This window comes from Scomber scombrus, chromosome 6, assembly GCF_963691925.1.
Source record: "Scomber scombrus chromosome 6, fScoSco1.1, whole genome shotgun sequence".
NCBI classification, from domain to species: domain Eukaryota; kingdom Metazoa; phylum Chordata; class Actinopteri; order Scombriformes; family Scombridae; genus Scomber; species Scomber scombrus.
The window spans coordinates 28,700,957-28,716,709 of record NC_084975.1 but is presented as its reverse complement, the minus strand read 5'-3'; the positions used below and the strand labels follow the sequence as shown (position 1 = coordinate 28,716,709).

The 15,753-nt window shown below is 38.4% G+C and overlaps 1 protein-coding gene across 1 annotated transcript in view; it reads right to left on the bottom strand.

The window, feature by feature from the left end:
- nrn1la (neuritin 1-like a) overlaps positions 1-15,753 on the bottom strand; it is a 47,113-nt gene that overhangs the window by 19,689 nt on the left and 11,671 nt on the right. Inside the window, exon 2 of the mRNA XM_062420650.1 lies at positions 2,320-2,470. Within this exon, the coding sequence (XP_062276634.1) occupies positions 2,320-2,470 (151 nt within the window). The remainder of the gene's footprint in view (positions 1-2,319; positions 2,471-15,753) is intronic.

Genomic DNA, 15,753 nt, shown 5'->3' with positions numbered 1-15,753 from the left:
ACTTGACAGAAACACTGCTCTCAGATCAGCAATCCTATTCTAAGACCCTTCGCACATTAATGGATCCTTTCCCTGGTCGAGAGGGTACAACTCCACAAGAAGATAGATGACAGAGGTATGTATAAATAGAGCGGTGAGCGGAGATGACAGAGAGAGTGGGAGGAATGACGGATGGATACAGGATATAGAGAAATGAAGTGGTGAGATGTTCTGCATCTTTAATCAGCGTCATCAGGCCTCCAGTCGAAACAAAGGAAGACTAAAAGGAGAGCTGCAGAGTGAAGGTAGGTTGGGAGTAGAGCTGAGGCAGCGTTATAGGAGTAAATGTTTATAGTTAAAAAAAGTCTGAAATTAAAATTCCTCATTGTAGTACACTTACTCAAGTTATGTAAATAAAATAAAACATCGTATTGAAATATTTCTACTCCACTCCACTTGTTTGACAGCTTTAGTTACTTTTCAGATGATGATTTGACACAATGGATAATATAACAAGCTTTTAAAATACAACACATTGTTAAAGATGAAACCAGTGGTTTCCAACCTTTTTGTCTTCTGACGTCTTACAAAAAGCAGTGTGTAGTCAGGCTCACATTTCAGATGTCTATGAGTTGTTAACAGCTCCACTAAATAGTGATTTTTTTCCCCCTCTAAACTTCTCACATGGTTTCATTTAAATAAATGTTCAAATTATCCAATATTTCAGCAAAAAGATTAGAAAAGAAGTCCAAAAACTCAAAACACATTTGTGTATCAGAACTTTGTTTTTTCTTCTTTCTTCTCCCATTAATCATCTCACCACCCCTCACATTTATCTGCTGACCCTTTGGAGGGGCCCCACCCCTAGGTTGGGAACCACTGGACTAAACTAGCTAACTGTATATAAAGTAGTGTAAATTAGCTCCACCTCCAGCAGCTCCAACAGTAACATGCTGCTCTAACACTGATGCTTCACTATTAATAATCTAATGATTAAATAGGATTTTTCATGCCTGTCATATTTTTAAATTGTTGTATGGGTATTTTTATTTAGGTAAAGAATCTGAGTACTTCTTCCACCACTGGTAGTTTAGTGTGCAGGATTGAAATGGAGTGGAAACCTTGCCCAGTCCACCTGAAGCCTGATACTGTGCTAGTCAGGTTCTTATTATGTTAATTTAACTTTAGGTTCACCCGGTTGTCCCAATTAAATCAGGAAAAGTCATTAAATATGAAACAAAAAAAAAGACGTTAAACATTAAATGGGGTAAAATTGACCCCAAAGATAATAGGAGGGTTAAGTAGAGGATCTGAAGACCTCTTTCATCACACTCCTTTGCTAAGAAATGAGTATACCTTTAGTGTTTGTTTTGACTTGTGTTGTCTGTATCAAAATGACTTTAATGCATTATGCATTGATTTTGGTTTATCGACTAATTTATCTATTGACTAATCATACCTTGGAATAAAACAACAAATCATTGAGCAAGATAAACATGTTGGAGGTGATTGGTCCTTCAACTGTTGGTGTGAATGACAGACTCAATACTACACTCATACAATCCAAGTCAATAACATCTTCTCTTTATTTTATTCACTGCTCTGTGCTATGTGCTTCACGATAGGAATTCTCAATGGCAAATCAAAATTCTGTTTGCAACAGTGGGGGAATGAACTGCTATCAGACCGTGTTAGGAAGCCAGAAAGTCTTAAGAGATGGACGTTGTTGGTTTTAATGCTTTGACCATGTTGAACAGACACTGCAGTGAACACTTTCTCCAGTGCTGACTCTTCTCCACAGTTGCCAATAAACTTTTAGTGAAACTGTTTGATTTGTTTATGCTAAATTTACTGATGTGACAATGTTAATATTGTCAGAATTTATGAATGCTTCCACTCGGCTATTCCAGGAAATATTATTCTTACAACTGCATGTGAACAGCTCATGAGTGAGGGATTAAGGAGCCAAGAATTCGATCTGTGGTATTGTACAGGTGTACAGCCTGGATGTGCCCTATTGATATCGGATAGTAGACTGACTTTGTGGAATTGTAAAATGCTTGTCTAAACTTTTCTCTTTCCAAAAGACTTGCATACCTATTTCCAGCTCAGAGAATGTGCTGCTTTCCCCAGAGAACTTCTGCCTTTGTTTTCTAAACCCTCTCTTCTACAGTAAATGAATACTCACTAATACAAACCTAACTGCTCTGTGAGGTTTAGAGATGAATATTTGAATACAGAAACGTCTTTGAAATTCAGCTGAGTTTCTGCTTGAGTTTCTACTTGCATTTGATGGTATGTGTTAGCGCTTCATATTCTCATATTGAAGCGCACACTAACCTGCAGATGGAGTGTATCTCATGTGTGTCTTCATCCTTGCGGGCGTTGTCCGTCAAACTGTCGCCCAGAGCCATCAGACACTGAGCGAAACCCTTATAGATGGAGTGACACCTTCTGGTTGAAGCTGCAGCGACAGGGCAAGGGCTCAGCACTGGAAAACACAAAGACACACAAAGTGTATAACCACAAGTGTAAAACCACACGTACACAGAGAAAAGATTAATGCACAGCTAAACTTGCCTTGTAATATGAAATGGAAAATATATCTGAACAGAAATAGCAGCTGGCAATAAATGTACTTCTGTTTCTCTTTGTTTAGTGTGGAGATTAAAAAAAGAGCATCTGTGCAGAGTGCCACTGCTGTCTCTGCAGTTGTTTGTTTCAGTGATGGACTCAGAGGTTGAGCATTATCCATCATATCCACAAAACTACAGACTGCTGCGAGTCCCTCGTCAATCCTTTTTCCTTTTCAGACTTTCAGTGTTTAAAGTCTGCTGCCAATCCACTGTTCACATTAAAGATGAGACGAGTCAAGAGTCGTCGACCAGGAATACAACAATATGAATTAAGAATGCAGAGGCCCCTGGGCACCAAGTATGGGAGCCACGCCTCCCCACAACCCCACTCCAAACACACACAATCCCACAACCAGAAGGACACCATCAACACCTGTAGATATCTTCCATCATACTGGATTAATACCACATGATTGCAAAGTCTGATCAGCCTGTGGTTGGCCTCCCTCAGCAAAGGGTGTATTGTGAATAAAAGGCCTGATAACGCTGAGGTTCACACCTGATGATGTGTCCCAAATAATGTGGTGGTTGGCTAATCAATAACAGGTTAGTGCTTAGAGCATGTTTTCAAGTACTTTCCTTGGCCAGCAGCAACAATATAAATGCATTAGCCTACAGTGTGTCGCTTAATGGCATACGATTCAGATTCTTCCATCAATCACACACACACATTGAAAGATAGATAGACTTATAACAAATAATACTGTATGTAACCTACATCATACAGGATTTCCACCATATCACATCCTGGCATAAGGACGCAGTAATAATATAACCTAATGTTTACCATAAACAACCAGTCAACTGCTTCTCATTGTATTAACACAGTGGAGACAATAATATGTAGATTACCTTCAATTAGGATAGGCCATAATGTGTGAATAATGAGATTTAATCAGTTTTTCTGCCAGAGATAAACACTGTATGGACACAATCCCTCATGTTGTTGTTATTTTATTTTATGAAGAAGAAAAAAAAGCTTTTTGAATTAAAAAAAAAAACCTCAATTATTTCGTCCTGGTACCTGGTCTGGATGGTTGAAATAGTTAAAAAGTAATAGATAAATCATGGGGCTGCTAAACTGGTAACCTGCCCACCAGCAGCTTCATGTTGATACTCAGCTGAACTAACAGTCGCTGCATTACTGTCTCCTGCTCTTCACTGTTAGTATCGTCCTCTCCAGGCTTTGTTTTGTAGACTTTCTGAAAAAAGAGGAGAGAGACGGTATGTTTTTCCAAAGTTCAATGTCTCTTTTCATTTTTCTCTTTGCTGCTCCTCTGTGCTGTTTGTTTGTTATCCATGATGTTTGAAGCGTCTTTAACACCCAGCCTTCCTTCCTACTAAATTCCCACAGTCACCACATGACATGACCTGACTCATCGTCATCATCATGATACAGATACACAGTTTAGAAAAGCTCTTGTTAGGGTTCAAGCAGTGAGGAAATAAGTAAATAATGTAAAAATTGTTTTTTTATTTACCTCCAGAAAATGGTAAAACATTATAGACAAAGAATTCAAAAACTAGGCCTGTAAAAGAGGTCAACAGAATATAACTGTACTCAATACAAGGTCAACTAAACAAGATGTTAACTGAAATAAATGACACAATGACACAGGGAACATGTAGTAAATAGTGGCTTGGCCAAACCAAATAACACACAAGGTGTAGACAATATGGATACCTACTAAAACTAAATACAAAGCAAAACTAATTAAACCCAAATCTTCCCATGACAAGGCAGCACATGGTTTGGCCTGATGAGCTAGGTCAGGATTTAAAACCCCTCAGCCGTCAGGCACACTGTGTGGCTGATTATGGTGGCAATATCGTCAGAGAAGAAGAAGCTAAATTAAAAGTTAGGATACGAGAGAATTTAAAAAGAAAAAGAAACGCAAGACACATTGACCAAGTGTGTCAACTGATTCCAGGGAAAAAAAGAATGGTCAGAATGTGACAAGAACGGATGGCATTTTCAACAATTCACATGAGGTTCGAAAGTTTGTTGAAGAAAAAGTTGGAGCTGTTAAATTGGTCTGGATAACTACAAAAGAGATGGTAATATTCAGTGTATCCAAGCCCTAGGGTTTAAAAGCCCTGGATATTAGAACATCAACGCTGAGCAGTTTGAGGATGTTTAAGGTGTGTATGAAGCAATAAGAATGAAAAGATTCAAACAAGGAAAAAAACAGGACAGTAAGTCAATATGTTTGACCGTTTAAAGGAGAAGTACCAGAAAGAGTGTGTCTGGATTATGTCTACTACAAAATGAGTTCATATGAGAATCCCCTCAGGTGTTTCTGCTGTCGGAAGTATGGACATGTTTCTGGAGTGTGTAGAGGAGTTAGAAGATGTGGCACAAGTGAGAAGAACAACTGTAAAATGGAGGATTGTAAAGAGCAGGTAAAGTGCCTGCACTGTGAAGGGTACCACCATGTGGGGTCAGGACAGTGTCCAAAAAGTATTTAAGAAGTGAAAGTGAGGAAGATCAGGGCAGAAAAGGTCTTGTGCCCAAGCTGTTAAGAGAGTGGAGAGAAACCAGGAGGGGAGTTCCGGTCCTCTGAAATGAGGCCAACGCGGAAGTAACTTAAAACTGCATTCTATCAAAAGGCCACCAGGGGGCGACCGTTTTGGTGTCAAAAGGACTTTCGGTCTCTATACAAGTCAATGGAGAATTCACCAACTTCTCACCTGATTTCTAACCTCAGTAAACGTTTTCAAATGTGTTTATGGTCTCAATCGCTAGTTTAAAGCCTTCTTCAATGCAGTATGATGTTCATTTGTGAAATTTTGGCCTCCCTGATTTTATATTTGACGATAAAGCAGGGTATGCATTAGGGCGTGGCTACATCTTGATTGACAGGTTGATTAATTCACAGGTTCAGGAGCGCGGACAGATAGACTTTATGGAAATAGTCGAACTTGTTTCGCACCAACAGTTTTCTCCAGAGTTTTGTGGTCATAGTTAGTTGTAACAGCTAACCTGGTTAGCATCACCAGGTTGCCGGTGTAGACTGTGGTAGATTCAGCCCTCGCAACCTCCCCTGCTCTGTCCTCTTGCTCCTCCTGATGCCCATATAAGTAGAATCCGTGTTTTTATTTTTCCCGGCATGCACCTGAAATTTTCAAGATTGCCGCTGCTCGATCTGAAACTATAGGCCTCCGAGCAGCAGTCCACAAACCAATGGGTGACGTCACAGATGTTATGTCCATTTCTTATATACAGTCTGTGAGAGAAACAACAAGATGGTGGAAGTTCAAAAGGAACCGGAGCAGACAAAACTTATTCATGGACAAGGAATGGTGTTGGTGTTTATTGCCATGGTTATCAATCGTGCTGTTAATACAGGGGAAGTCAGAAAGGATTAAGATAATGTTGAATGTGGCCAGGAGACTCTTCAATGTTGTGGACATTTCTGGAGAGGAGCTGGATATAACACTGAGGACAGTATTTGCACAAACTCAGGTAAATGGGTCGGGGTTATAGCATGGAGAATTGCACTTTGGGTGAACACTGTAAATAGTTCACACTGTGGAGCTGATAAAGTCCAGTAGTTGACAGTAATTGGCTGAAAGCTGTTTGCCAATCGCCAATGAACAACAAAAGAAGATCCACCAGGAGGGACGTCCCCCCACAACCATGATAACTCAAAGACAAAGAAACAAATTAATTAATACATTTTAAAGAAACATTGCCTTTGTAACCCTGCCGTGTTCTAATGTCTGCAACTGTTTGGGAATGGCTGACTGCAAATGAAATGAACCTGTGTAATGACTTGTGAGGTGAGAGGGTCTGAATTGGGCAGTGCCTCTAAACTCTACATGCACTAAAGTGCAGAAACCCAAATCTTTCAGACAAAAATCCAACCATAAGTAACAACAACACGACAAATCTGTCTGGTGTCAAGAAGCTCAAGTGTCTTGTCAGTTGTGAGTATGGATTGTCAAGACACTAGCTGTCTGAGAACAAGCATGATGAGAAGCTAACTCTCAGTTTTAAATAGGTACAAAGATTTGGGAGGGAAGTGACAATCTATGTTTTGGCAGAGGATCTTATTTTTATATTGGAGATACATTTTAATGACAGGTGCCAGGACTTAATGAACATTACTTACATCTAGACTTTTCGGTGTATACATTTTAAGCCAGGAGAATTCATCATATTTTTAGTTTTAATTAAGACAGAGTACTTTGCGCTTCATACAGTAACATCAAAAGGCCTTTTTCGGTATAATGATGGTGATGGTAACTGTCCACATGTTCAGTTTTAAATATTCAGCAGCTCTTTTCAGTCATACTGTATTCAGACACTCTCTTTATATAAGATGGACGTTAAAATTAGGTGTAAATCACATCAGTGATCAGAAAAGGTTTCAAACACTGCTCAAACTCAGTTAAGTTACAGAGAGATGATTGATCATGTCAAGTCCAACCAAGAGACCCATTCACTCATCACTTCTTATTTATACCTTCTGTCTCCCTTAAAGCTTCTACCAGGATTTCCCAGTCAAGTCACTAAAGGGCATGCTGCATGCATGCACACAAACACACACATATCCCCAAGAAACCAGTCTCACAAGTTGTTTACTTTGTGCATAGCTATTTACAGCATCTCACTAAAACCCAAAGCTGTTTGTTGAGTCATGCTTGAGGAGGAGAAAATTCTTCCAGCGAGATGAACGTTTGGTTAGTGTGTTTTGACCTAATTATTAGCAATAAGTCATTCATGTTGTGTGTTCTAGCACCATTTACAGAGGCTACAGAAATGACAGCTAACTAAGCTTTCATGTACACACTGCAGATGACCAGCTCTCTTCTGGGAGGCAGGCACCACTGTTTAATTAGGATGATGATCCTTTCTCATCTTTTAAGCAGCAGGAAAATGGCTGTGAATCAAAGGCGTTGAGAAGACTCCGAACAATGGTAAAGTGCCATGAAAATAGAACTATTGTCTCTTAATCAAACCCAAACCATCTTCATCCTCCTCAACATTTCTCACCTGGTTCCAGACCCTTCAATCACCACATGTTTCCTTAGTGATTCAATTAATTCTGGTGTAGGCAGGATTAAGAACTAGTATGCCAACCTTCCTGTGCTAGAGCCAGAAAAACAGTGTAAGGAAAAGGCCGTAAAGATGGTATATGAAATCAACACAGCTGCACAGGTTGTTCTAAGGCAGCCTACAGAAATAGCGGCTCTTACATGTGCATATTCTGTTCCGTAAGTCCTCATGACAAGAGACACTGCCTTCACATGGTCGAGAGACAAGTGATCAATAGGTGAATCATCAGCTGTCACTTTCCTCACAGCCATGAGATGATGGACTCAAAAAGAAACACACAAACACACATTCAGTAAATTATTAATGCAAACCTTTCTGGACTACAGGTTTCACGGATGATACATGGCTCCATCCTTACCTCATCCCCTCACTTGTGGGATGAGCGATGGAGATGGAGGAGATAAAAGAGGCCCAGAAAAAGTTTGGCAGCTTCTTTCTTTCGCCATCTGTTGCTTATTCCTGTCTTTCTTCTATTTGAATTCATCTCTTTACTCATTCATATCGAAGCTCCTGTCTCGTGACGAGCCGTGCACACCAATGACTACCTGCCTATTGAATTACACAGTTTGAATAGATATCACTGCATATACATGAAAGAGAGGGCTGATAACGAGGAGAACTCACTCTACCTGAAAAAAAAGAGCTGATGAAATCTGAAAACAGATCCATTGTTAATAATAGCCACACATATTTACTGTCCGTCACAACTCTGTTTATTAAAATCATTCAGTCTTTGCACTGCTTTCATTGTTGATAATGTGAACTGGTCAGTTTATTAGTAATGAGAAAGATTGATAAAATGATCAAGACAAGAGAAAATCAAAATGTAATTGGCTGTGGCCTTTGATTGACATATTGGTCAGTCCACATGGTTAAATGATGAATTACATATTAAATGACAAACATGTTTTCTACTTATTATTTTATTCAGCGTATTCATTTATTTATCAGGCCAAGCTAATATTTATGAGCATATTTGATTTATTTGCTTATAATGTTACCAAGTCTGTTGTTATAATTTATTATTTGTGGTTTGCTTGGAGGAGTGAAGGTGAACCATCATTAACACTGAGGTGTGGTGTCCATACTACAAGGACAATATAGAGGTGAATTGGGTTTCAAAAGTTTAAATATTAAGTACCAGAAAATACATATTGATGTCCTGTAGTAATGTGATGTTCTTGTGGTAAGTGTCATATGTAAGAAGAGAGGCAATGTAGCATATACAACCATCACTTATCCCTTGTTTTTTTGTTTTTTTTGTTAAGCTGTTATTAAATTCGATTAGTGTTCAACTAATCTAATTTGTATGTCCAGTTGGGTTTGAGTGTTTAAAAAAAACAACAAAACTATAGGCTGTGGTTGGGCTCAGGTTGGATAATATTTAAAGGTTTGACTGCCTGTCATATATATGTCAGTTCTTGTCATGTCGCAAATACATGTGCAATGCCTGAGATGGAGAAAGAGAGAAAGAGTGTAGTCATTACTCTGGAGAATAATCGGTCAGTAGTAGATGAAATCAACAAAAACATTCAAAAAGGGAGATTATTAATATCCTCAATGATTCAGTAAGGCCATGGCATTGGGAAACATTATAATGTTGTTGTGACAACAAATAAAAACCTCCAACCTACCTCGACCAGTCAATTTCTTAATTAGAAAATGCAGCTAATGTTATCCATCTTGCTGCAGGCTTCTTATGAACATAGTGTAACAAAGCTTAAGTGACAAAGACATTTGACAAATGCAATGTTTACAATAACCACACTTGAAGATCCGGTGTAAAATGTGTAGCTCACGTTTGAACCGAAGTTACCTTAGCAACATCATGAATAGTCTAAGTTTCCTAACTCGTTGTATAACACCTACAATCTACAATTAACTTTTTAAAATATGAAAGCCACTTAAAACATGACCATTGCAAAGTCTTGAGAACTTGTAGACTTCAAGTTTAGCCCAGAAAATACCCCCCAAATTGTTTTTTTTTCTGTAGTTTTCTCCTCCAGTACAACTCAATTATCAAAATAAATTGCTGACATTCATTAATCTTAGCGACGTTTATTGAAGAAATATGATCAAATCCACTTTGATTTCTTCAATTTGTGCATTTATTGCACAATTATATCTCTGACATAACAGAGAATATATTTGATTAGAAACTAGCTTCTGTACCTCAGCAGTCATTTTTATGTATTTACATGCAGGAAAGAGAGTAACATGTTTTCTGTCTTCCACTGTGGCTTCTGTTAGAGGCTGGGGGTGTCAACTGCATAACCTTAAATGTGACTGAACAATACTCAGTTATGTTCACAAACCCAGACAAATGTTTAGTAAACTGCACTTTACCAAGCAGTTTACAAAATCTCAAGAAAAATGAGTTAAGAGATATGGGTTTTTAAAAAATTAAAACAAAATGTTCCCAAAACTGTAAACATTTTGGGTGCAGTGAAAGAGTAGCACAGTCCCAGAAGAACCTCCTGACTGATAACAGAAGCTGAGACAACATTATAAAACAGTTAGCTGGTCCCAGAGGAGCCTCATCGTCACTTGTTGACAACAGGCTCTCTTGAACAGTGAGATCATTTTAGAACTGGTAGAGACTGATATTTCACTGAGCTAAGATGGCCCTCTTCAAGGGTGTGACGGGCACAGATGAATCATGTCATGATTAGTGTACAAGACAGCAAGGATGACTCTCCTGAAAAGTGTGACTGTCCCAGAAGAGGCTTGTCGTGATGAGTAAAAGTCAGAATGGAGCCCCGGCTGGAGCCTGGCAGGTGAACAGGAGATGCTAATTGGGTCAGACACTGCATTACCACAACTCTTCCTCCTCTCCCCGGAGACCCGCTGTTTAATATTTAATAAACCAGTCCTTCTCCCACCCCTCCTTTTCTCTTTGTGCTGTTTTTTTTCTCTAGGAAACCTATTGATTTCAGGCAGGGTTGTTCGAGGGGCCTGAAGATTATTGGCTTCACTGCTCTCCATCAAGTTTTAATGAAGACCTGAGGAGGAAAAACTGCTAGAGAGGGAGAGAGGAAGACGGGTAAGAGAAAAAGAGGTGGAGATGGAGATGATGAGAGATGGAGGAAGAGACGCATAATTGGGAATGATGAAAGAACACAACAAAGAAAGTGACCAAGAACACTTAGATATGATGAGTAGAGGCATCTCTGAAATGTTTGGGAGATTGGTCAGCCAGCCAACAACATCAGCTTACGTTAAATGGCAATAACCACATAACAAAATAACTGCAAGAAAAAAAAAATATTACTTATAATAGAGAAAAATAAAATAAATAAATGGAAAATAATAAAAACCAAAAAGGAACATTTCAGGCAAAACAGTAGCAGTACAGAAGCACAAAACTATCAAAATGACCTCTTACAATGGTCTGATCTGATTGGTTCAATGTAGTACATATTTCAGATAAAATACAGTGCCACAAGCCAATCATATATCTATTCTATTCTCTCGGGTAGTATTACTGTGTGGGACAAATGCTTGTGTCCTACTCAGCAGGTCAGAGCCCAGAAGCCCCACCCTGCCATAATGTGATGATGTACCAAACAGGTCGAGAAGTGCGGGGATGGAACTGCGTGTGTGTGAAAAAACAAAACATCATCGTCTGCATACAGAGAAATTCTATGGTTCATCTGATCTATTGTGATGCCTGAAATATTAGGATGTTACCCAGTAGCAAGAGGCTACATGGCAAAGGTAAAAAAGAGAGGAGAAAGAGAGCAGCCCTGCCGAAAACCTCTGTTGATGTCAAAAAATGTAGATACTATGTTGTTCATAAGTATCTGTGCAGTAGGATTTGTATCTTTATCCTCTTACAAAAGCTATCACCAAATCCAAGAGGAGTTGACATTTCAAAGAGGGATGGCGTAAAGTTTTATTTTTAAACCTTATAGATGTCAATGGGCAGCCGATCAACGCCAGAATTGTAATTGTAGTTTGAGTAACATCATTTTCTGACGTGTAACTTTTGACTTGGAGCTGGTGAAATTTATAAATTGACCTCTTATGAAGGCTTTAAATGTTTCCCATCTAATAGGCTACAAGTTGAATTTGTTGTATTCATTGAAAAGTATAGGTCAGTTTGCTGTCCAATGTATTTTTTTAAAACTTGTATCTTGCAGTCATTGCATGCAGTTAGGTTGCTTGCGCCATTGTTTCACTTATTGATTTAGTGTCAGAATATATAAGAGATGCTGGAGCATGGTCAGAGATGACAATCTTTGATTTTTGAGCACAATGCTTCTTAGAGCAAGACATAGTTGATTTGGGGATACCAATATGTAGTAAGTGCTAGAATGACAGGTGTATTCAATATCATCTGGTTTTATTTCTCTCCAAATCTCTTAAATTAAATCCTTCATGAAGTGATGTTTATCCATCTAACCACCATTTCTGTGTAGCCTCTGACTAAAGTGCAGGTTGTCACAAATGGTCAGTCAGCCCTGTCCAGGCACAGTTGTACCAACCCTGGCAGCTCACTGTATTGACAAGTCTCTGCTGGGCACAGTCACTGAACAACCTGGCTGTTGTTCAACAAGAAATAGTTTCAGTACATAACTCAAATCACAAATAGTTACTTTTACATTGAAAGGCTTGATTGAACATTTTCTACTTCACACTGAGGTCAGCAGAAGGTCTGACAGGACAGCATGGTTTAACACTAATGGCTCAGTGTTTTAAATTTGTGGCCTCACAGTATGAGGAATCCCCAGGATCAGTCCAATGGCCTTTACTGTGTGGACTTTATATGTTATCGTGGTTCCTTTCACTTTGCAAATCAGAACTGGAGCCAGTAAACAAGCCACAGGTATTTATGTATTTAGAGCCTTTTTAACCAAACAGCCCTCGGATCTAAACTCAAGAACAAAAAGTCATTTTCTGTCAACGTTTTGTTTATTTAATTGTTCATTTGTATAGGGACAAGTATATAGAGTGAACATATGCCACATACCACAGCATTTATAGCCTAAGCTCGTTTGCAATGCCTGTCCATTGATGGGCCTTTAAAATGCATAAAATTCAACATTACAAATATATCAATTAAAATGCAAAACTCAACAATACATGAATATATGGCGCACAAAACACAACTAGGAGTGCATACGAAGCAGCAAAAAACACAAACAATCTTAAGTTCTGAAGAACTGTAGACATTGGCAAATTATATTGATTATGGATTAATAAAGAAAAGATACTACAGCCACACTAGCAGCCGTGGTTTGAACTAAATACATGCTAACATGTTCAAAATCACAATGTTGATATGCTTATGTTTAGCAGGTATAATGTTTACCATCTTAGTATAGAATTTAACATGATTAATAGTAAATGCAAAGAACAGCTGAAGCTGTCATTAGCTCTGCAGTTATTTGGTAATGAACCAAAGTTTTGGCACTAGTTGAAAAATTAAGAGATCGTCAAACTTAAATGAACGTTCCTGAGTTATCAAAAACTTCTGCCTCCAGAGCACAAACTTTTTTAGGGTAAACACTCTGACCCAGGACCTAAAACTTTGACTAGATTGATGCATTCAAAACGCAGGTAATGTACCAAGTTTCTAAAAAGGTTTGTGGAAAATCTCCTGGGATCATGAAGGGCCAACAGTTAAATCTGTTGCTCCTGTGATGTACATTCAGTTTGCACAGAGCCTGACCTTGATTCCTGCTTAGTACATGCTGGGATGGGCTCCATGCCCCTTTAGAGGGGGATAAGCAGGTAAAGAAAATAAATCATTGAATGAGTCCAAGACGTTGCCAACTCTGAATTTAAATAATCTGGGTCCATAGAGAATTATTTAAGCTCTTGCAGGACTTTTCCCATTAGTCAGTGGCAAGAATCTGTCAAGGTTAGTCCAGATGTGCGCTCACTGGCCTGAATTTGAATGGACTTCTTCAACACTAACAGAGCTGAGCTGCAGATGGCCGGTTTGAATTTTGGAATTTAAATATCAGAGCTTTAAGCTTTCTGACATGAGGAGGATGAAGACATGCATAGGCCTAAAAAAAAGAAAGATATGTTCAGTAGAGAAGAGGCTGGAATGTGGACATAAGTAGAAATAAAGAGACTTGAAAATACAAATGCTTATGTATAACTCCAGCTGCATGGGACATATCAGTGGTGAGAGAAGCAGGCAGATCAATGGTGGGACAGTTGATCAACTGCTTCTCAACCTGCCTTGATTAATATTTGATATCTGAACTAAGACTGCGCCCACAAAGTGTGTGGGAGAGAGAGAGAGAGAGAGAGAGAGAGAGAGAGAGAGAGAGAGAGAGAGAGAGAGAGAGAGACAGTAGTGGGAGCAGAGAGGTAGAGTGACTGATTGATACAGACAGCAAGAGAAATCTACAGGCTTTGCCGACTTGATTGCAATTGGAGAGAGATAAAAGGGATAAAAAGAGATGAAGTGTAGTGAAGCATTTTTCTGAAGGGTTTGAATTGCATTAATAAATAGTATTTGTTTGGTAGAATTGTTTAGGAGTAATGTGAGGAATTATTTGCTTTTGCTGCACCCTGGGTATAATATCAATATGACAAATGTGATTCTGTATTTTTTCTAATCGTCAACAAATCCGATGAAGATACTAACAATGTGTCAGTCTGTTTCTTAATACTTTATGACTTCCCTACAATGCCTGTGGCACTCAGCTCCAAGCCAATTTGTGCCTACTGAAGATGTACATCTTGAAAAGGAGCTCACAAATACATAGTTTCATTTCTTCCTAGTCTTTGCAATAGATACTTAGAAAGGAGAAACAGTACATTCTTTGGACAAGGTTGGATTACCAACCCGATCCCCCAGAGCCCTAAAAGCCTCAGGTTCACTGTGTGGAGATTGGATTTCGACATATGCTTAATTGTTACTTTGTTTGGGATTATGTGAATGTATGACTATAGCATAGTATTAACTAGCATGATAGTGTCCTTAAGGTGGATCCTTCTTTATTAACGGAAGTTGAGGCCTTTCATAAAGAGGGTCTCTCTATCAAAATCTAGTTTTAAGACCTTTTAATATTTTTAATGAAATTGTATACATGGTGCATGTTCCTAAACTCATTTCTGTTCAATTAGATTACCAGACCTCTTTTGTACATTCCTCATCTCTGTTTGAGGCTAGCAACTCCAGACTACATTAGCTTCTACTATGTAGCATCTCAGACCAAACTGTGGCAGTCAAGTTGCATTGTGGGTAATGTAGGCATTTTTAATCGTTTTTGGATTACAGTGGAGGTCTGAGATACAAAATAAGCATATCAGGCTGTGGATACACAGACAATACTTGTTAATACATCAATATATTCTTGGTTTTAATCTTTACTGGGATTTGAAAAATATAGACTATTGCTATTGAACATGACCTCAGTCGGAAATCTTATATATGCTTCTCTATTTCTTGAACTCCATCAAACACATTTTTTCTTAAACTTTATCAGATTCTTTTATTGGCTCGATTGCAAAAGGCAAAAGTATTCTTTTTGCATGTATATAATTAAATTTGAACCTAGGGTCAATGTGAGAATGTATCATCAACAAACAAAACTATTTCAATTAAATTTAAGTGAGCAATAAGATGTATAATGTTGTTTTGAAAAATGCTACATATTTGCTGCCCTTTGTGAGGTGTCTACATTTATTATGATTGTTCAAGAGACTATCTTCTTCTTTAATGTTTTGTTTTCTCAGAGATGCCAGACAGCTCACATTTACCCCTCGCATATTCTACTGGCACTTTGAAATTCTTCTGCAAAAATTTTTCTGAGAGTACATCTCTATTATAACAACATAAAGCCATGACATAGATATACACTGTGATAACGATGTGAAACTAGAATTACATGCCATTGGTGCATCTTCCATGTATTCTGTAGGCTGCTTGTAAGTCTGTTGCTGTGATGTCTTTATAAAAATCCCATTTCAGTTAAGAAAACTGAGCTCTGGAAATCTGCCTGGATTGATGCTGCTGTTCATTTTCAGATAATATACACCTAAGTATATAGCATTACTAGCTGGAAGGGTTTTTTTCCTGTGCAAACCCTAAACATATAAGCTAATTTAGAC